The sequence below is a fragment of the Syngnathus scovelli genome, chromosome 7, assembly GCF_024217435.2.
Source record: "Syngnathus scovelli strain Florida chromosome 7, RoL_Ssco_1.2, whole genome shotgun sequence".
NCBI lineage: Eukaryota > Metazoa > Chordata > Actinopteri > Syngnathiformes > Syngnathidae > Syngnathus > Syngnathus scovelli.
In genome coordinates, this window is record NC_090853.1 from 3,354,048 (window position 1) to 3,377,259 (window position 23,212).

The 23,212-nt window shown below is 46.3% G+C and overlaps 1 protein-coding gene and 1 long non-coding RNA gene across 5 annotated transcripts in view; one reads left to right on the forward strand and one right to left on the reverse strand.

The window, feature by feature from the left end:
• Window positions 1-18,290, forward strand: part of LOC125971778 (RNA-binding protein Nova-1) — a 33,704-nt gene extending 15,414 nt beyond the window's left edge. For all 3 annotated transcript variants that reach the window (XM_049724751.2, XM_049724750.2, XM_049724748.2), the window contains 2 exons: window positions 9,226-9,392; window positions 11,845-18,290. In XM_049724751.2, coding sequence (XP_049580708.1) covers window positions 9,226-9,392; window positions 11,845-12,867 — 1,190 coding nt within the window. In that variant the 3' untranslated portion in view covers window positions 12,868-18,290. The remainder of the gene's footprint in view (window positions 1-9,225; window positions 9,393-11,844) is intronic.
• Window positions 2,461-23,162, reverse strand: LOC137840430 (uncharacterized). Of its 2 annotated transcripts, XR_011087072.1 has the most exons (3): window positions 23,061-23,162; window positions 22,153-22,261; window positions 2,461-11,711 (listed from the first exon to the last, which is right to left on the reverse strand). It is a non-coding gene; the product is annotated as an uncharacterized lncRNA (long non-coding RNA). The 2 variants fall into 2 exon arrangements; XR_011087071.1 differs by lacking the exon at window positions 2,461-11,711 and having other exon boundaries at window positions 18,582-22,261.
• Window positions 23,163-23,212: the final 50 nt, after the last annotated feature.

Below are 23,212 nucleotides of genomic sequence, written 5' to 3' on the forward strand. Positions count from 1 at the left end.
AAACCGTCCAAAACAAATAAAAAAAGATGTTCCTGTTCCTGGCAAATCCCATTTAACCCTTTTCTGTTCACTTCGAAATGAGCAGCAAAGTTTTTTTCCGGCCGATGCCAATAAATTCCCGATTAATCATACGATGAACTTCAAACACACTTTGTACGCATCTAATAATTGAAATAACTTTTTTTTCCATTAATACTTACAATAATATAATAATTTGACGGTTTTAAATTGACTTGTCAGGGCTTAGTAATATTATACTTGTATCTCGTGTTCATCTTATTATCAGACTTCCTTCGACTTTGTGCTGATCATGACGTTTTCTCTTTCCATCGGTCGTGTCCAGCTGTGCATGTGATGATGACGAAGAGGAGGAGGAAGGGAGGGGGAGGAGGTGGAACAGCCAAGGAAAGCAGAAAGGGCAAAGAAAAGACAAGAAAGGAGAGGAAAGTTGAATGTGCAGAGGTTTCTGAGAGCTTCAATGGCCACCAACTGTCGGGGACAATAGCGGGGGCGGGGCTAGCCGGATGACAATAGCGCCTTTGACCCCGGTCACCACGGGGAGGGGAGGGGCCGGGGTTCCCATCTGCCGTGGCGCAAGGGAGAAAGTGTCTCGGAATAGAACGGGAATAAAAATACGTGAGAAACAGCCTGAGAAATCGGGTCAATGTCCATCATGGGAAGACCCACAAAAAAAAAAATCATATGTTGTTCACATGCTCAATCGCAGTGACATGACACCAAATGCTATTGGTGAACCCTCCACGACCCCCCTCCCCCCTCCCCTCCCTCGTGAAAAGCATAGCCAAAGGCCACATGGAGTCAGCGGAGTTTAAAGTGATGGCCGCCGCCGTGTCACTTCTCATGACGACGCCAGACTTTGTTGCTTGCTAAGCTAAACAAATGTCACCGTGCATCTTTGTCTCACACACACGCTCTCTCTCCCTCTCATACACACTCTTTCACTTCCTCTCTCACAAAAAACACTCACACACTCACAGAAGCTTCTTGTAAATCGCACACATACACTGATTTGTTTCTGCGTTACCGCGGCGACACACACACTGGATTGTGGGATGCCCATCGCCGTGGTGATGGAAATCAAAGTGACAAGCGCCGTGCAGCCATCGCCCCCATCGCCCCCACACACTCCTTCCTCTTAGCGACCCCCTCCCCCACTAGTGCTCCCCAACCCCCCCTAGCAGGTGTAAGAGCGCTAGAGAGAGAGATGTCTTTCTTCACATCTTGGTCCCCGTCCAGACCCTCTCGTCTTCCGCCCCCCCCCTCCCCTCTTCCCCTCACAAAGTGTGTTTATGAGTGCATGTGTGTATTTCGAGCTACTTAATAAGACATCAGTTCCTCCAAATTAATACTGCAGTAAAAAAAAACGACATGAGAAAATTAATGCAAAATAAGCAATATTGCCCGAGAGAGAGAGAGAGAGAGAGAGAGAGAGAGAGAGAGAGAGAGAGAGAGAGAGAGAGAGAGAGAGAGAGTTACACCACTAATTAGAAAACAAGACAACATCCACGAGGAGCACTTGAAGACAACACAAAGCTCTTAAAGCGACGCAATACTATTTTGAAAATTGAATGCAACACAATCAAATACTTGGTGCGCACTTTGTGTGTGTGTGTGCGTGTGCGAGTAGGCCTGAATCCAAAAATTCAAATGAAAACAGCATGTTAAAAGCTATCCCAACACACACACGCACACAAACACACAGTATGTGCTGCATCCTGATTGGCCCTTGACAACAATGACTCTCAGCGTTGCCGGTCGCCTTGGCAACCTCCCCCGACTGGCACAAAGGGGTCACATTTAAAAGGTCCAAATGGGCTAATGTCTCGTCTTCTGAGTACTTTCTCTCTCGCTCGCCACAGATGTGTGCTCTTAAAGGGGCAGCGCGCCCTTTTTTTTTTTTCCTCTTTTCTTTTTATGGCGTGGAGTGGGTGTAGAGGAAGGAGAAGAAGGTGAGTGTTGCAAACAAAGAGGTGTATTGATGATGCTTTTTCATCTCTGGTGAGAGGGGGCGGCCCCTTCTGCACACGTGCATGCACACACACACAAACGACAATAGTTACCCCTCCCGCCCCTTCTTCCATTATTTTTAATCCTCTAAGTGAAAGCCCACAATGCCCATCTTTACAGCCCACCCCGGCCCCGCCCCTTTATGATTAACACCCCCTCGCTTCTTATAGTCTGGGATCCCACAAAGCCGTCAGCTGTCACGACCACTGGACTTTCCCTTTAATTATGTGCGAGTGTCTCTGGTGTGTTTAAGGACATTTAGGATTTTACAGTCCTGTGACGAGTGTATTAGTTCTTCCTTCCATCCTTGTTCCTTTTTCATTCATTTTCTTCTAATTCTTTCCTCTCCTTATTTCAATCCTTCCTTCCCGTATATATTCCCATCCTTCCTTTTTCCCCTTTGTTCTTTCACCTCTTCAAGTCTTTTCTACGCACATCTTTAAAACGACTTCTGTGTGTGTGTTGATGTTTGTCTTGACATAAATCAAAAGTAATTGCCTTCCATGTGCTTTTCATTCATTGCTATGAGCGCATACACACACACACACACACACACACACACACTGAGGATGCGCTACTGGAGCTGAGGAGGTTCGAAATGTGAAGTGAAAAAAAAAAAAGGCGCAATTACGGAACTGAAATGCCTTCACATGTGGGCAAGGAGAGTCACATCTTCCCCGAAACACTTTCAGCCGTTAACCAAACTCACAAATACAAAACAAAAACACTCGGAAGGAACTTTAGTAAGTCAAAAGTGAGGCCCGGCCGCTGACACACAGTCAAAGTACCGCCGCATAAGAAATGTCTGCTTAGAAAACACCATCAAGGCAAATTTTCATAACAAACGGCCATGTTGATAACTATGTGGTCACTTGCAGCAATGACATCATCTCCCAAAAAGTTCTGTTGGCGACGTTTAGGTCCATGATTCACACGCCAAACAAAGTGAAACAATATGGCTTCGCTCTCTGGGCTCGGCAGCCTGTTAAAAAAACGTGTTGGACAAAGTCCACGCCGCCAAGGGCTGCTTTTGTTTTTCTTGGTTTGGAATTAGGAATGTCATGTCCGACTTTTTTTTTTGGAGGGGGGGGGGGGCAATGAGGATGTTGTGACAATCAGAGTGTGTGTGAATGTTGCAGCGGCTGCACACACACAGACACACACACACACTTGTAGCTCTAAAAAATAATGTCCCTGATGGCCCCTCATACCTATGTGAAACACACACATTTGTACACATTACACATACACACACACACCCTGGAACAAATGGGGACCAGATTGTTGATGAAGATGATGTAAAGGAGCAGGCATGCTGGTCTCCATGGCCAGCGAACTGTGTTGAGTAAATGTTGCGTGTGCGTGGAACTCGTGTGATTAAGGCAGATGATCGCAAACCTGGGCCAACGTTTTTTTTTTTCTTTTCTTTTGCTGCACGTCACTTTTTGGACATGGTGCGCTAAAGAACATTTATTGCGCAACTCAAAGATGAAGTCTTCGTTGGCGTGTGTGTGTGTGTCCAAAAGCTTTGATTTTTGTTGGAGGCTGAAAATGAATTAAGTGTTGTTTTTATTGATACTTAGGTAACTGATGGATACATAGCAGACATGGTAACTGTAAAGCTGACATTGCCGATGTGGTTTAAAGTGAAAGAAGGTGCGTGTCAAATTGAAAGCTGCAAAATGGAGGACATGAAAAAATGATTGTTTTTAGGGATTGTCCCAATTGCCTGATTATTTTTATTTAATTAAATTTATTTATTGAAATGTATTTATTTATTAATTTAATTAAATTTATTTATTGAAATGTATTTATTTATTAATTTAATTAAAAAAATTTAATTTGACAAAATTTACTAAAAACGTTTTACTAAACACAAAAAGAAAAAAGGGTGCCCTGTTGACTCGGTGTTGACATGTTCGCATTCCAGGCGCTAACAAACTGTCAGCCTTGTCATAAACAACACGTCGTAAAATGTCGCAAAGCGGACCGTTGTGGTCTTAACGTGCGATGTCACGGTATGGCGTGTTTAGGAGAGCGAGGCTCCGGCGGAGGGCCCGGTTCGAACTGGTGCGAACTTGTTAAAATGTTGTCGAGGTAGTTGGCGAAGCAGCTGTGAGCGTGCATGCGTGTTCACGCGCATGTGTGAGAGAGATTTTTGTGAAGATATTTAACTCGCGATATATTTAGATTAGTGTCATTAAGTCATTCAATAAGTTAATTAGACAGCTGGCCTGGTCTTGAGTGTGGTTGGGTGTTCATATTTTCCACACTAAAAATGTAAACCATTTGCATGCTCCGTCATGTCTCCGGTTTTACGGACACTTAGCATCAATTATAGACCCCAAATTTCTTTTGGGACTCATTAAAGCAGGGCTTGCTGACGGAAACTTTTGTCACACACATTTGATGTTTAAAAAGAGCAGTCGCTCAGGGCCTCGGGATTGGTCGCTTACCTGAGCGACCGTGATGTCATTTTCCACAAAATGGCCGCCTGCTGGGTTTGGATAAAGACAGGTTTGTTTAATTTATATTTCACAAACACGATGGTCGCTCGTATACAGTTTCAGACGCATACGTAGAACACGACAATTTTTAACTTGACTTCCCCTTTTACCGTGTGTGTGTGTTTGTGTGTGTGTGTGTGTGGTGGACAGTGTCAGCTGTTCTAAGCCCCCTATCTCACCCTTACAGACTGCAGACCCCCCCAAAACCATCCCCGGACACCCCCTTCATGTGAACACAACTGCCCTTCTCTATCCTCTCAGCTGTGCACACACACACACACACACACACACACACACACACACATACAAAATGCCAAAGATAGACACGCACGCGTTAGAGATGAGGTTAGAGGGAATGTTTAGATAACTTTGAGGCTTTGGGAGGTCAAGATTCGTAGACACTGGAATAGATTGTGTATGTGTGTGTGTGTGTGTGTTAGCCCATACAAAGACAGGTGCGAGTGCACTAATGCAGTTGTGCGACACTAGACACCAACAAGGAAGATTACGCTCAACGAGCTGAAGACAGCCACTGTTATTATGGAGTGTCTGTGTGTGAGTGGTGCGATGACACAAAAGGCATACACACATGCACGGAGAAGGTCAACGTGCTAAAGCTGACCCGGCGCGCCGCTCAGCAAGGCGGCCTGAGCAAATGTTGCACGTGGAAGAGCCGGGAACGGGTTGGGGGGGTGAGGGGGGAGTCGAGGAAACGTGTCTGCAAGTGAGTTCACATTCCTGCCGGCAAGTTTGGAGCGTCTTCTCCAACTTCAAGTCTGACGTGGCGCACGCGTAAATCATTCGGGCGTGAACTTTTCGCTGCTTTTGAGCCCTGCAGCATTGAGCCATAAAAATTATGGCTATTTTTCTATTTGCTTCTATTTTTTTCTCTCATGAGGATAAGCGGTTCAGATGGATGGAAGGATGGAGAACCTGCTTTTGCTCTTTGGTTTTCTCCATTCAGGGGTTTGCTTGATATTTTCCTGATACTAAACCAGCTTTCTATCATTAGTAACTTTTTAAAGGGGCGTGGCCTAGTCCATGGAAGCTCATTGGACAATTAGTCCAAATGTGAGCATATGGACGTGAGTTGTGGGCTACAGCTGCCACCCGTAAATGTTTTCATTTTCTCTTTGTGTGTTTGTTCCCTTCAATCAACACAGTCAGCGGCTGTGGTTCTTCTTCACCACTTGGGAGGTTTTTACATGACACCTTAATTGCGGAGGAGCTCTTGGGGGGGGGCAGAACTACTTCCTGTTACCAAATTGTCGGATGAGTAGGGGCAAGGCAACCAGTCTACCATGTTAGGCCCCTATGAGATCATTTGGGGAGCATTGTGTGCGTGTCAAGGTAAGATCAGAAGAGCACTGAACTCACTGGGTTTGAGCAGGAATTCACACCAGGTCCAGTTACTGAGCCTGCGTGCGCCTGTGACAGATGAGGCCTGGAGTGATTAGGTGTGTATATATAGTCGTGTGTGTGCTCAGATAAGCAGCACTGTGCGTGCGCGTGTTTGTTTACAAAGCACTACAAGCCGCAATTTTGATCATCTCGATTTTAAAAACATGGAGAAATCATTTCAAAACGAACATCCTAAATATTGATCATAAAAAGATCCTCATGCGCGTCTTGTTGCTAGGCGGATTTCACTGTGATGTGCCGGGAGGGATAACAAGAGATTTAGGAGGGGTGTGAGGAGGAAGGAGGGGCTTCTTGTTTGCTCACCACTGGCGCCGTCGCTCAGGGAAACAACAGACATCCTTGCATCCAAAATAAAAGAGCACAAGGGAATCATGGGAGATTGAGGGAGGGAGGGGGGCGCTTAACGGGGGCGCCCTGAGTGTGATGGGAAACGGGGGAGGAGAAGAGCATGAGTGAAGATGGACAAGTAGAAGCCAAAGACTAATTGGCCTTGGGGGAGGTCTCGGCTTTGCTTCTGCTCATATCCGCTCTCATCGTTTCGTCCATTTTTTTAGAAAACTTGCGCAGGCTCATTCAAAAGTCCTTTTCCAAGGGCCTGGCGGTAATTTGGGGCGAGCTCGTAGGTGACTTAGGAAAGTCTGGCGTGGAGGGTTCCTTACATTTTGTTGTGGAGGCAGCAGCTGCAGCAAATGAAGAAAAGGTGACATCAGCGGGGAGGAATTCTCTCTCCCTTTCTGCCAGCTTCTTTTGTTTGCCGTGATTCTTTACGTTCAAGCTGCTGACACATGAAGGGCAGCCGGTGGGAGGGTGGGATGGGCGGGGCAAGGCGGGGGGTTAACGTGGGGGTCGCCGCACTGTAAAAGGTCGGGAAGCCTTTTCCGATAAGGTCATTCGGCATGCACACATGTGGAAGCTGTCAGGTGCACACGCCAGAAGAATTTGACTTGCTCCCTTGTAGAGATCATGACAATGACCCCGGCCGTCAATTTTTCTCCTTTCCTAATTGGTCCTCATTTGGACCTTCAAGTGTGTGTGTGTGTGTGTGTTCTAAGGAAACCATCACATTTTCATCCCCATAAGACTTGAGCGAGAACACATCCAACTTTCCTTCCTGCTCATGATTACATCAGCACATGATCGCACGCGCGCACACATGCACACACTTTTCGCACGCGCTTATGACATCACCTGCAGCTGTATAAAATCTTGCGCCCGAGCGTATTTTCTACATTTTCGCAGTTTGAGCATAGGAGTTTGTCGCCAGGGTTACAGGAGCAGACGGCTTCCGTCCAATCAGGTTTCGTGTGTCGTGTGATGTCATCGGTTGCCTTTTCAGGGTCTTAAAACTCTGCTGGCGTTTGCGCTAGGATTCTCCAAAGTGGTTTTCCAGAAAAGTTATGTTTTCTGGGGTCACATTTTGAAAGAAAACGTGGTGAAGTCATTTTTATTTTATATCTTTTCTGTTTCTAATAATGAGTTTATTATTTGGTACAGAAAAAGTAAAGATATATAAAAATTCTAGAAAATAAAAAGTACTATTTTGCTAGATTTGTTTGTATTTCAGAAAAGGCAGACAGGAAAAGAGGAAAGGCCGTTTAGCGGCAGGCGTTGCTAACAGTCGGCTAATCCATCAGATGCGATCAAAGGTAGCCGACTAACGCCGGCTTATCCTCCACCTTGCGGCGATCACCTTAATAAGCTTACAGTAATCAACGCGCCTCTCTTTAGCACCATCGTCTATTCCTCCCAGACGCGACTTATACATGGACGTCGTGAGAACATCGACTGGAGATTTTTAGTAGCGACTGTTTGTAAAGTTCGTGCTGGCAAACAATAATAATGAATAATGAATGATCGATGATGGAGAAACTGAACGATGCTAAAACACTTTGTCCTTTAATGGATCTTCTGCTGGGAATGATTGCTAGCATTAGCATGACGGCAAGCCCCACTGACTAGTGCCTCAGTTAAAACTTCACTTCAAATATCGCCTACACAAATTTTACAATGGTTGTACCGTGAAATTCTTTCCAAAAGGGACATTTATTAGTTTTGAAAGAAATGACTCAAAAGTCGAGCAGTGTCACGCCAAATGGATCGTGTTCCACTATAATTAGCGTGCTAGCAAATTAGCGGCCCTACAATCAACAGTGAAGCTCTTCAGGGTCATCAGGGAAGCGAAGAGGAGGAGGAAGAGAAAGAGGAGGAAGGAGTGAGTCATACGAGCAGGCGTTTAATAAAAAGCAGCCCGCATAATGATGACGATGATGAGTGTTCCGCATGGTCGCCGTGCGCAGAAAGTGACCGACGGTCAAAGCGTTGTCAAATGAAAACACACAAATGAATCCAACACACAACTCAATTGAGAAGAAACCCAACTTGTAACTCAAGGCAACGCTGCGTGTTCTACTTTTTACGCGGCTGTCGGCAGCCCCTCCGCAGACAGCGCCCTCTAGTGACCAGTTGTGTCACTAAACATGATTTAATCATGAATCATTCATTATTGATTCATTTAGCGATTTGAATGACTATTTGATTAGCGGTTGGTCCCTGGGGGGGGGTATGAAGATGCGGCAGCACAGCTGGGCCAAAGCCTGGTCTCGAGCTTCCCCGACAATATCCTGTTCTCACACACACGCACCCACACACACACACACTCTCATGCCAAGACAATGGCCTGCTAATCCCTGCTGTTGATTGGACGAGAGCAGATTACCCAGAGGGCACCAGCTGTCGGCGAGAGGCGAGGCCCAGTTTCTTTCGCCGTGTTTCTCTTTCACTCACACACACACATGCGTGTACACACGGGCCGCCATGTCACTGCTCAAATGCTAACGGTGACGCATGTTGATGTCCTGTGAAGGGACAAAGCGGGCAAAGTAGATAAAAACGCAGCCAAATTCAGATGAACGCGTCAGCTCCGGCTTTTATTTTTAGCCTGGTTTTCTTTCTGTCCATCCATCTTCATCACACATGAGCTCCGCCACCTTTTCCGAGTAACGATAGTGAACGAAGTCACACGTTCATTGGACGAGTTGGTCTTTAAAAGACCTCGTGGAAAATTAGCCTAAAATAGCTGCTTCAAACTAAAATGGCAGACTTCCTGCGTCTTTCAGTCCATGTCTTCCTGAGATGTTTTTCTGGGTCGACTCATGATAGACATGCCTACCAAATATCAATATTGCAAAGAGAAACTGAAACCTCGAAACAATTTCCCATGAAAACAAAGCTATTCGTGATCATGCATTTGTTGTATTTATGTGTGCAGGCACCACAGAGCGGGTATGTCTGGTTCAGGGCACGGTGGAGGCGCTCAACGGCGTCCACGACTTCATCGCAGAGAAAGTACGAGAGATGCCGCAAAGCAGCCAGAAGTCGGAACCCGTCAGCATCTTACAGCCCCAGACCACGGTCAACCCTGACCGCATCAAACAGGTAAGAGTGTGCGTTAGCAAGCCATCAAAACTTAAACCTAAAGTCTGCCGTGAAAGTAGGGACCGGAAACCAGAAACAGGAATAGGAAGGTGACTAAAAGTTCGGAGAGTTGGCGTGAGGCAGGAAAACGACACGCAGGCACACACAAACATTACCCCTGCTCAAGTTAGCAGCAATTAGTCTCATAGATCGCTAACTTGGCCATTAGCCCGCTCTTTCTCTCTTCACGATAGCCGCCTAGTCGAGTCTGGCAGTGATAGTGTCTATTGACAGATGATGTCCGCCAAAGGGGAAAACACACACTCACGCAAGCAGCATGCGATTAATTAAAAAGCTGGTTTAGCAGTTAGAGGCTAATGATGCTAACGCAATTAAAACAATCTAGCCACTTGTTGGGATGTTAATGGAGTCCTGTAGATACCCTGATACTCCCTCAGGGGATGATCACGCCGAAGTCACCGTTTGCTAATTCGAATGTCCTCATAAAGCCTCATAAACGTGAACTCGGCACATCTCAGTTTTGTTTTGTTGATCTTTCAACAATGCTAATCCAAGAAACAGCACGCTACACGCTAACCGGTAACCACGAATACAAAAAATATACCCGCGCGTCAACAATTTGTCGAGGGTAAGTCAAAGGATTTCTGTACTTTGTAAATCATCTCGATTAACACCAGCTGCTGGTCACGGTGGCGGCTGTTGGCTAACAAGAGCGGTCGCCGCCAATCAATCATCACGACATCGCGTTCCCTTTTGTCTCGCCGCCATCGATATGAACGAAGAGAAACATTAGCCACCCCTTCAAATAGACTCAACACTCTATTATTCGTGTGAGTGTGTCTGTGTGTGTATAAATAGTACGCAGAGTGACACGAGGCTTCTCCCTCCATTCCAAGTTAAAGATAGTTACCAAGTCCCTGGCTGAGTAACATTTGTGTGCGGGTGGTATTATGTAAATAAGAATTGTTTTTCAGTAAGCGTTTAATTTCACACTTGCTAGTTTCCATAATATGTTCCGTGTAAGTTCTCGACGACTAAAAGAACTAGCTCCTTTTCATGGTGACTATTTAGGGCTGTGAAGTCTTAGACATGCACACAAGCACACAAACTTGACCGCAATTTAGTCACTTCCTGTGTCCATTTCCTGTCACCTTTGACCTCAGCCCATGGACACCTGTTTCCTACTTCCTGTTATTGCCTCTCCCGGTAGGAAGTCCGCAAAATGTCCCCCTCATGTTAAATTTGTAGACTTGTGCTTTTGTTTTGAGACAGATCTAAAAATATAGTAGCATTTTCTGGCTAATTTGAGTCGCATTAATTAAGATGTTTTCCCTCCTAAGATGTATTTGATTTTTCAAATCCCGTAATTAGATAATTCATTTAGTTGTCATGAATGATAAGCGCAACTGCAGTAGTGGGAAAAAACGTGCTAGAAAAAAGGGGGAGCTCATTAGTGCAGGAGGCCATGCGACCGACTAAAAAGATGGTAGAAGCGAGCGATCAATCGTTAGCAGACGTGGCTTCTGTTTCTACTCCCACGACTTCTTCTTCTCCTCTGTGTGCGTGGGAGGAAAAAGCTGATGGGTACAATCTTTTCGACTACCTCCCTCAGTGCCTGTTACTTTTTGTTTTAATAGTTTTTTTTTCTCTTTTACTCGCTCGTTTACAAAACACTGAAGGTCAAAAAATCGAAGCTTTTGTTCCACTTTTCTCCACTAGGTGTCACTAGTTTGTCCTCCCCGTTTCTCCTCACTAAAGACATCCCCCCCCTCCTCTTCCTCCAAGGCCAAAAGTCTTTTCATTTGCACTGCATCTTTTCATTCACTTCAAAGCTGAAGTTGTTCATTGTAAAAGTTTCCATTCAGCCACCCACACTCATGTCAGGCACATTTCAGAAAGAAAAAAGAAACTAGTAGTAAAAGCTCACCAGTCCCCCCCCCCGCCCAAAATTTACCATTTGCCCACAACTGTCTTTAAAAAAGAAAAGGTATCCTCATAAAAGATTTCTTTCTTTTCAACTAACTCCACTAAACTGTGTTTGTGCGCACTGGCTGCCTTTCACTTGCCTCTCATCTCAATACGGTCGTGGAGCTGTTTCCATGGCAACAGTGACCCGCCGAGTCTTGTTTTTGCGGTGAAGCAGCTTTTTACAATCCCCTTCTCTCAACTCAACGGTGTCCTCCGCTCTCTATCGTGAGTGTTTTGTTTTTTACCTTGTTGCCGTGGCGACGCTGCACCGTCCTCCACATCTCCTCCGTGCACTCTCTCTCGTTGCATCCAAATGTTACTTCGCGTCCGGCTTGTTTGAGGTCACACCATCTTTAAGAAATTAGAGAATGCGCACAATGAAGCGTACCAGCCACATTATATGTTTGCGTGAACAACCGAGTCCGTTTTTGCAATCCTTCAGTATGTCAAATGTGTAACGTGCGCTTGTGGTCCCGTTTGGCAGGCCAAGCTGATCGTGCCCAACAGCACGGCGGGCCTGATCATCGGCAAGGGCGGCGCCACCGTCAAGGCGGTGATGGAGCAGTCGGGCGCTTGGGTGCAGCTGTCGCAGAAGCCGGAAGGGATCAACCTGCAGGAGCGCGTGGTCACCATCAGCGGCGAGCCCGAGCAGAACCGCAAGGCGGTGGAGATCATCGTGCAGAAGATCCAAGAGGACCCGCAGAGCTCGTCCTGCCTCAACATTTCCTACTCCAACATCACCGGGCCCGTGGCCAACTCCAACCCCACCGGCTCGCCGTACGCCAACTCGGCGGAGGTCATGCCGGCGGCGGCCGCTGCGGCGGCGGCTACGGCCTCCTCGCTCCTCGGCCAAGCGGGTCTGGCCGGGGTGGGCGCATTCCCCACGACCATGTCCAGCCTGTCGGGTAACGACCTGCTCACCATCACGTCCGCCCTCAACACACTGGCCAGCTACGGCTACAATACCAACTCTCTCGGGCTGGGGCTCAACCCGGCCGCCGCCTCGGGGGTACTGGCTGCCGTGGCGGCTAACGCTAACCCCGCGGCCGCCGCCGCCGCCAACTTGCTGGCATCCTACGCCAGCGACGCGTCCACCAGCGCCGCCCACCAGGCCGCGGGACTGGGAGGCTTCTCCTTGGGCTCGCTGGCCGCCGCCACCGGGGCCACCAACGGGTACCTGAGCGCCACCTCGCCCCTGGTGGCGTCCTCGCTGCTAGCCACCGAGAAGCTGGCGGAGGGCGCCAAGGAAGTGGTGGAGATCGCCGTGCCGGAGAACCTGGTGGGCGCCATCCTGGGCAAGGGCGGCAAGACGCTAGTGGAGTACCAGGAGCTGACCGGCGCTCGCATCCAGATCTCCAAGAAGGGCGAGTTCATTCCGGGAACCCGGAACAGGAAGGTGACCATCACGGGATCGCAGGCGGCCACGCAGGCGGCCCAGTATCTGATCAGCCAGAGGATCACCTACGAGCAGGGGGTGCGTGCCACCAATCCCCAGAAGGTGGGCTAACCCACCACGCCCACAAGGAATCGCGAGAGGGAAGAGGAGAGGAGAGCGTTTTTCTTTTGTTCTTTTTCAACCCCTCTGGGTCGTCTTCTCAGTATTACCCCCTCGAAAAAAAAGTGCTGGGATGACGAAAAAAAAACAAACATGTAAAATGTAAATAAGTTTTATTACTTAACGTCTTTACGGACTTTTTATTCCTTTTTGTTGCGTAAATTAAGATGTTTGTTTCGTTTGCGTACTGTGGACACGCTGAATGACAGGAAGTAGGGGAGGGGAGGGGAGCCGCCCCAGCCTCCCCACCCACCTCCTGCAGGGTTTCAGTTTGCCCCTCCCCTTCCCTCCCCCCTCGTGAGGGTTCCGTGACTGCACAGGTGTGCGTACGGCAGAACAAATGCACCCGCCCCCTAACCCCAGCCCCACCCCTGCCCCAAATCTTCCGTCCCACATTGATGACCTCACGTAGCGAGCGAAACTGTGCTGCGCGGCGTGACGACATCATCGCTATTTATTCTTATCAGAGGAGTTGAATGTAAATGTTTTAATTTAATGTTTTTGGACTGCAGATGAATGCTAACGCCACATAGTGTAATATATGTCTTATTTAAGCCGGGGGGAGGGGGCGCCGCCTATGTTAGGGGTCTGCTCGTTAGCATCCCCCCCCCCCTTATCTTGACCCGGCTTATCCTCCCTGGCGCTCGCTAAACCATAAAATGGAGTCCTTGTTGGCTAAAAAGCACTTGGGGACTAACTACTGAAAAACAGGCGGCGAAGGTGGCAGCGGTTACTGGCGTGCTCTGTTTGTGCGTTCTTTTGTGCTGTTTTTTTTTTTTTGTCTGTTTTTTTACGGTCGGAGTACACTGAATTGTTGTCTTAATGCACTGTGAAGCGAGGGGACGCAACTGGACGACTTTTTGTATGGCAGGGAACACTAGCGAATATGAAATATCAATTATTATACTCAGTATGAATATTCCGGAAGGCATATGGAGAGCCGGGCGTCAATCGGCGGAGGTTCCTGGGGGAAAAGACGGAACGTCTGGTGGGAGCCAGGAAGGGGTGGGGGTGGGGGGGGCAATTTCCCTAAAACAATAGAACATTTCCCCATGACGTCACACGTACTTCCGGGTGGCAAAGGATTGAATGAAACCACGTCAATGGCTCGAAATTAAGACATATCAAATAATTATTGCTTGACTAGCTGATTAATCAGCAAAATTCGATGTCAGCTCCATGTTAAGCAGGAATCACCAAATTGTTCTCGAACATGAGCTGGGTTGTGAAAAAGCTTCGTTTTACTCAACCGGTTAGGTTATCAGCGTTTTTTTGTTGTTACTACATGAACATCTTTTCTCAAAATGGCAACACACATACTAGCTAGCATACTAGCCGTTTTGCTAAATGACTCAAAGACAACATTAGCTCCATTTAACCAATATTCAAAACTTTTTTTTTTTTTTTAAATCCAAAAGTTTTTCCTCATGCCCATAACCCTCGCGAGGATAATTTCAGATGGTTTTCATTTCAAGTCAGTCGCCCGCTTTTCTGCCGCCCGGAAGTCCCCTGGAGCCAATTGTTTACAAACAATCGAAAAAGGTCTTATTGAAGTGAATGTAAAAAAGTCAGCAGCGGGGGTGCGTTGGAGTCATTCACCCCGGCGACCGTGCCCGAGTGGGGATTCCTCTCCTTCCTCTTCCTTAGTTTGTCTTTCGGAGGCGCCGCTGGGCCAGCCGGCGAGGCTGTCTGGTAAGGAGGCTTCTTTACTCCATCTTTAACTCCATCTTCACGCACTCCCCCCAAAACACCCCCCCCCCCCATCCCGACGCCGCCCACCCACGTGCCCCTACCACATCGCTCCACGGGCGGCGGCCATGATGCATGCCTCCTCTTCTCGTCGTCTTCTTCTTCTCCTTCTGCTGCTGCTGAGGATCTTTGATGAGTCAAGCAGGAGGTCCCACTCTTCTTCTTGTAGATGTTGTCATGGCGACCATGGGACCGTTCCACTAGCTTGTTGTAGGACAACGGTGAAGCATACTGGCGGATTAGGGAATCTGCAGATTTTTTTTTCCCTATCTTCTGTTATTATGAACTGTTTTTGCGCTCAGGCCAAAGCAATAAAAGTATTACTTTGGCGCCATATGCTGTCTAGGAACTACGCTGAAATGGGCTGAGGAATTTCATTTAGGCACTGCTGCCGTCTTGTGGCATTTTAAGGAGCTATGTTGAAGTGCATTTAGGAGTTTTATTCGCACACAACTAGTGCTTTGTTGCCATCTAGGGGTCAGGAATCGAAACAAGTTAGACAGAACCAGGTCTTTCTCCACTTGTGGCATTTTTAGTCAATTACAACGCTTTTGGGAAGGGGTGAGGGCAGCCATTTGCGGATTTTTGCGGGTTCACGATATCGAAGACATCTCGGCCGAGTGGTGACTCGCTGAGGATTTTAGCAGATTTGCATGCAGCATTGCGGACTTCCTGCGGGGGCAGTGTTGTGCGTTCAACCTCCTTCTGCCCCTTCATTTGATTTGATGAAGCGATACGTGTTGTCTCGTCCCGTCCGTTTTCCCGTCGCGACGCTATTTTCCCGATTGATCGTAGTTTGGTTGTTTCTTTGTTTTTGTGTTGGTGGGGAAATGCTGCTACTAAGAAATGCTAACTGAAAAACATACAAAAAAAAAAATACATATCGAGCGCAAGTTTCAAGAAAAAATAAGTCCTTCTCAAAGCTGTGCCAAATTTTTTTTTTGATTTGATATCGCAGACGTACAGTACTTTTTTATACCAGGAAAAATGTGAAAAAGTGCCAAATGAATGACGCATATTCTAAATCGTTTCTATCAAAAGCGGGGAAGCACTTCATCAGTGTTAGCCTGGACGCTTCGCAAATGCAACGGTTGAGGGAATAAATAAAACAGAGCGATAGCTTAGCGTTACCATGCTGGAATATGGAGAGGAAAAATAATGTGACTCCATCGCATTCTTAAACCCTTTTCTAGTGAAGATGTATTTTGTGGGACTCGATGTTAAACTTTTTGCACGTGTATATTGCATGACGTTAAGTATGGACAACAAAAAAATGGAAAAAAAAAAAACACTTTAGACTTTGTGTCGTTCATTATCAACAAAAACATCGAACAAACCCCTGAGAACAAATCCCCAAAAGTCCCAAATCATTGCTATTTTTTTACGTCGCTAACATGGATGCTAACGTGTACTTCGAGCTCGGCCCACCAGTGCGTCCCTGCACACGCTCCGTGCCGTTTCACTTTTGGATGTTTTTTTTAACGTAAATCAGTATTTGATTAATTTCTTGATAAATCTGCCTAAAACAAACTCAAAGCAGTATTTAAGTTACGATGAAGCATCCCTTTCCTGTCAAATTCGAACAAAAAAAGACATTTGCACTAGTTTTCGTGTGGCCAGGGGCCAAGCTGGGGAATCGGGGAGCGTTTACTAAAGTTTGTGTCGTGCATGCTCGGTCTAATCGCTCTTTTTCACGCCATTTTTTCACCACCGCTCTTGTGAGCGGCCAGCAACAGTCACCTTATCGCTAGCATGCTAATATGCTAAGTAGATGTTTGCGACGTTTCCATGACAAAAAAAAAAGACCTTTTACTACTTTCTACTCTTACCACACATATTATGGGACCCTGGTCAAACCCACAAGCCCCCGCCCAAAAAAAACCTTGCCACCAATCACCCCTCTCAAAACTACCACTTTGAAACACCAGCAAGTGTCGACTGCATTTGTCATATCACTGTTTCCTGTTTTTTCTTCTTCTGTGGTTTATTTTGCTCGTTTGTGTTCCACGAACTGACAAATTGCCATTTTGTGTGTGTGTAGCCTGTTTACTCCCAAAACAGACACCAAGCCCTTTTCACACAAAATTTTCACAAAAAAAAAAAAAAGGTAATTTCATCAACAATTTCCTCGCTCTCAACTTTCCACTGTCCTCAAAGGAAGCATTCCGGCAAAATTTGGGGGTTTGACTTCAACCTCGCATTCCGTATCGGGAACCTTCACACAGCGGAGTGAGCTGGGGAAAAATCTGGCTTTGATTAGCAGTGAGAAATTGAAGATTCATGATTTGGATTTTGCTGCTTTTGTTAGCATTGTTGACTCGCAAACGTGCTGGTAGACTTCGGCCCCTCCATTGTGTGTCGCGGGTGAAAAGTTGGTGTGAAAGGGACTTCATTCATGACCTCTTTTTTTTTTGTTGCACTTCACTGCCCACACACACACACACACACACACATTGCTCCTCTTGCTCCTCTCTCCGTTACCAGTGCCAAACTTCCTGAGGACGCCCCCCCCCACCAAAAAAAAAGGGTGCCACCGATCATTCCGAGCTTCGCGTCTCTCTCGTATCGGGACAGCCCGTGAAGTCAGCATGCACCGCCCCCCCCCCCCCTCCATCACATGACGACACCACTACCACCGCCACCCCTCCCACCACTCCCTCCTCCTCCAGCAGGATTAACCCTCCCTACCCTCCGTTCGTCCGTGCGTCCGTCCCCGGCCCAGGTCCGTCCGAGGAGCCACCCATCCCCGCCAGCTGCTTCCTAACTCTTGTCATGCTGTTCTTCAGCTGTGGAGCTCCTCATTGATCGTGTGCCATAGTGTCAGGGGGCACCTGTCACCCCTTCCTCACCCTTTCTCTCTGTCTCCTCTTTCGCTCCATTTGTTGAAAAAAAAAAAAAGATTGAAAACTCCCCCATTTTTTCTAACGACAAAGACTTTGGAGCTGATTTTCACCCCCCTCCTCTTCTCCACCACGCCACCACCCCTTGCTCGCTCGCTCATGAACTTTATTATTGATCTTCCTCCTCCTCTTCCTCCTCCTCTGCCTCCTCCTGTGTTCATCTCCAGCTGTCGGGACAATAACTCTCCATTCCATAAGTCCAAAAGAAAAAAAAAAACCTCTGTGAGACTGTGCAATGCTCGCTGATATGACTTTTTGTTTTTTCTTGATTTCTTTTTTTTTTTGTTGCGGAGCCCCAGACATGACATGGTGAAAGTAATTGGTTGCTGCTAGCTACAGGGGCATAAAAAAAATGCTAATTTGTGACCATAAAAAACAAATTTGTGGTCACAAAATATTCAATTGTAGCCACAAATTACAAAATTGTGGCCACTCAATACTAATTTGCTAAGTAGTTTTCATTTTGTGCACGGTTGTGGGCACATATTAATATTTTGCGAACACGACACTAATTTAAAGTCACAAAATATAAAATTGTGACCACTAAAATACAAATTTAATAAATTTGTATCTTGCGCGCACATTATATATATTAACGTTTTGTGTCCTGGTCATATCGGCATTGCGGCTACAATTAAAACATTTGCTCTCCATTTCATGTCCGAGGCTCCGTATTTTTTTGGCTCATCATCGGGGACAGAAAAAAAGAAAAAAAAAGGGGGGGGGGGGGGGGGGGAAACAAAAAAGGGAATTTAATCATACAAAAAAAAGTTGTTTCTTCACCCTTTTTGTTGTCATTGTAAATAAACTTTCTTTGTACAGGGTGGGGCAGCATAAAGACTTTAGCTGTACTCTTGTTAGTCGTGTTTGTCGTAGCTGCTGTACCGCCCCCTCCGTTTATGAAGTCCCCCCCCCCCCCCCCCCTCGTAAGACATATCACTTCACTCGTTTAGTTTTTTTGCTGGCTCGCGGCGCTGCTAACTTTGTGCAATACAGTCGGGTTTCCAGCCAGCCATCAGCACATATCCTCTTCCTCCACGTCATCACATGATCAAAAGTATTAATAACACCACCAGTGACAATAATTGTTCATTTCACCGCATGGCTCTCTCTGACTTCCACCCCCCTGATTTTATGCTGCCCGTCGCCCCATTTCCAAACACACACGAGCTATTTATTTCCTAACTCATTTAAAAAAAAAAAATGAGTCAAAAGGGAACGACTGGAAGAAGAGAAAATATTTTTTGTTTTTTTTTAGTATCCAAGTAGTGGTTGCTTTTTAACACCGTTGATGAGCTGACGTAAAAAAAAAAAAAAAAAGGAAAAAAAAGAAAAAAAGAGTATTGAATATTAAATGTAACTGTAGCATTGTGTTTGTAAAGAGACAAAAAAAAAAAGAAAAACAACATAGTGAGTTTGTGTTTGTTGACTTGTGGATTACCAGTGAAGTGAAGGCCATCTAGTGCTAATAATAAGAATATTAATAATAACTACTATTATTATATGATATATGAGGTCATTTTCTAAGATTCTTATTTTGCCACAGCAACAGCAGTCATTATAAATGTTCATTTTAGCATCACCTGTCTTCTGTTGTCTTATTCTTCACCTTCCACCACACTCTGCATCATCACACTTTAACACATCAGGGGCTGAGCGTGCCTGCGTGTGTTTGTTTGTAGGACAGGTTGGATGGACGAACGGATGAATGGCTGAGGGTGGGATGGGGATTTGTTTTGTGTCCAGTGTCCACCAACAAGCTAAAACCAGTCAGGCTTCCATAACCCTTCATGGAAGCTCCTGACGTCGTTATAGCTGCCAACCATGTGACCATCATGTGATCTGACTCAGCTGACTGTCCATAACCCCGCCCCCCGAAACCCTCCACTCACCACCAATCAACCACCACAGCCGCACCACCTTTCAAAGTCACCTGACCAAACCAAAATCAACCAATCACTGTCCTCCTCCACTGCTGCTGCTGCTGCTGCGCACCATATGATGTTCTCCATTGATAACATACTACTGTACTACTCGTGGCACCGTATGCGCTCACGCGTCTGCAGGCCTGGGGACGAAAACAGCCCTTTACAGGACAACAATCGGCTCAATGTATGTCCACTTAAAGACAATAATAGCAATTTCGTTGACATCCCTTTCAGTAATCCCCTCTATGCAAAGTACGTCGTATATAGGACAACAATCGACTTCCATGAATGTCCCTTTTTGGACAACAATCGGCTCGTGCATGTTCAAAGACAAAAATCATGTTCAACAATCAGCTCCATCGACACAAAGTTGGACCTGTGTATTTCCTTATGAAGACAATAACTGTCTCAGTCTAATCCTCAAAAAGGACAACAATTGCTGGGATATATTGCCTTTCAAAATTTCAGTTGCAGCAAACTAACCTCGAGATTATACACCGCAACATTCTGACAAACTTTCCACTAAGCAGTGTTGGACAACAAGCTAGACATGTCCCAGAACCAAATTCGGTACTCTGAACCAAAGTCGATACGGTTGTTTGGTTTATGCTAGCATGCTAGCTTGAGCGCTCGACAAAAAAACAACAAAGACAGCTGGCAAAGCAATGGCAGCAGAATTCATTTTAACGGGACCAAACGATGCATGAGCATCTCAAGTTCTTACTCATAAGTGAGGGAAGTATGGATCTGTGATGGACCACAGTGTAGGGTTGGGGTCAGGGTAAGGCGTAAGAGCCAATTAGGTTAGCTATTCCAAGTAACTGCTACAAGGTCCCTCCAGGGGGCTTTGGGCCTCGGTCATCTGGATCAGGCTTTATTAGTGATGTTGTCTCCCTGGTGAGCTATTCATGGGCATCTCCTGCCAGGAGAAGACTCACTGGAGGGAATTTTTGTCTTTCAGCCAGCCTGGAAATACCTCAGGAGGTTGCCTCGAACAGGGAAGTCGAGGCTACCCTGCTCAAAATGCACTCCTCGCCATGACTTGCGTAGGAGGACTTACGTAAGGCGATCCCGCCTACAAGATGCAGAACAATCTCTCCCAAACGAAACTGCTTGGTGGAAAGGTGTCAGGGTTCGGCGCTGTCCTCCCCCGGAGCTGCAGACTACACTAGAGTTCATATTGGCGTACGTGGCGCTACGAGGTCCACCTTAACCCGTTTCCATGCCAACTACAGCGGAGTCAGTTGCACGGCAACCAGCCGCCGGTAGAGGCCCGGAGGAAGGAAGACGAAGTCAGAGGCGTGCTGCCGATTCTCAGGGTGTTGTCGTAGTTCTCGAAAAGAAATTTTAGCGCGTCTCCTCCCGACCGAGCCCAAAGACCAGTCCGCCCTTTTGTCAGAACCAGCCGTCAATCGATAGCATCGTTTCTCCGCAGAGAGAGCGAGAGAGACACTACTAACTTAATGTTTACAACCCAAAACGAGACCAACAACGCTGTGGAAAGAATGTCAAGCGACAGAGGAAGCGAGCGGACGCTTCTTTGTCGACCTACATTGAACTTTTCCGCTTACTTTTGTCTGTGACGTGAGCTCATGTACTTTTTTTGTCTTCAAACCATTGCATGTGACTGTGAGAGTGTGCAATGAAACTGTGGGGGGCTGGACGATGATGATGATGATGATGATGATGATGAAGGTACCCTTTTCTGTGACGTCCGTCCAGCGACCGCTCGTGGACCAATGAATGCTATTCTGTGACCATGCAAAGCTGTCAAGTTTTGTTGATTTGTACATGGTCCAATAAACCATTGAAGCAAAGTCGCATTTTTAGTCATGTGACCACAGGTAAGTGGAGGTGGTCTGGTTGCGGGGGGGGGGTGGGGGTCGACCGGCCCCGTTACGCAGAAGGGTCCGTCCGTCCGTCCTCTTGACATATCCATCTACCCACAATCCTCCTGTGCACCAGAGCCATCCGATCAGCCAACATCCGCCATGACTCCACAACACGCCGGGTTCCTGCAGCCGCCCCCCTCTCCATGCCATCGGCCGAGCGGCTTCTTTCCGGCAGTTGTCGCAAAGCCTTCTGGGAAACGGAGTCCTCATTCACAGCATGGTCCGACCAACCTCCCGTCACTTTCCTCCTCCCACACTCTTCCTCCTTCCTCCTCATCCGCCAGATAAAGAAGCTCCTCCGGTGACAAGGCGCGCTCGTAGAGTGTTACCGCAGGATTTTAGAATTTGAAATATTCAACTAAAAGGTCCTCCTCATAATTATTGTCCATGAAGATGAAGGTGACACTTGCTTTTCACTGTCTCACGTCTACTAATTACCACCAAAACATTCAATATTCGCCACGTAGGTTCTTTGATTTCAGAGTGTTGGATGTGCCAAAGTTTGAAGGTCTAGCTCAAAGATCTAATTAGATACGCTGTCATTAACAAACGTTTGTTTTTGTTCAAATGCAGAGGGACGTCAAAGATTTAAGTGGAATTTTAAGATAACCACTGTTGACAGCAAAAGGTAGAAGCAATAAAACTCGATAACATCTCAAATTTGATAACAACTGACAGTGTTAAAGTGAAGTTTGAGTGTTATGAATGTTTTTGAACAAATGTCACAAAAAATCCAAAGAACAAGCAAAGTAATTTGTTGACACTCACTTTGAGATGCGATGCGTTCATTTTTTTATGTCAAGCTGTAATCACGCCCAAGTGCCTCATGGGAGCACTTTCTGCTTCCCGAATTGGCGTCAGATGCTTCTTGTTGATTCTGCAAGCACATCAACGCTCATTTAAGGTCATTTTGTTAATTTAATTCAGGGGTAACACAGTCAAATAGTGGTTAGGAGAACTGCTAAAATAATAACATGTGAAATTCAGTTATAGTCATTGAATAAAGCCATTAAACAAGCAATATAGTTTATATTAAACTCACACAAGTGGCCTTAAAAGCGCTATATTGGCAGCTAAAACCGAAGCTCACAAGTGATCTTAAAGTTGTGCAATGTAAGAAATAAAGGTGATGAGAATGTTTATAATGTGTGCTAAATATGATGTACAAATAAATGTTTGTTGTATTAAATCACTTTTCCAGTGGGTGCTTCATGTGGGCGGGACCAGCAGCAGCAAACCAAGAGCTGAAGGAAGGTAAGTTATATGTTTTAGTTCAACGATGGCGCCCCCTTTGGTGACTTACTATACGTGCACCCTGCAGAGCAATCAAGCAATAACGCTATTGCTTGAGTCACGTGACCTCGATGAAGATGATGAACCTAAACTTTACCTCACCAAATTAAACCTTAACCCGAACCAAGACTGAATATAAAATAGACTAAACTTAAAGCAAGACGAGGAACAATTTGAAATAAACTAGAGCTAACAAATAAATCGAACAAATACTCAAGTGGAGACCAAACAAACGAGGACTGTACATGAGACCATGAACCAAGAAATGCATTTAAAAGGGCGTTTCTTTGTCAGTTGACGAGTGACGACACACTTTCATAATGTTACCAATTAATTTGTCATAAATATGTACAGTTAACATACAAAGTTTTGACTCAACTTACACGGCTTGTCTTCTGAACATTAGCTTAGCTAAGATGCTACGACGAACGTCATTCGTGTTGCTTTCAAAGATCAACGCACCTGTCGGCAACAGCTTGTGTGTGCATCCTGGTGATTGACGCGTTCACGAGCAGCTCGGAAATGTGTGTACTAA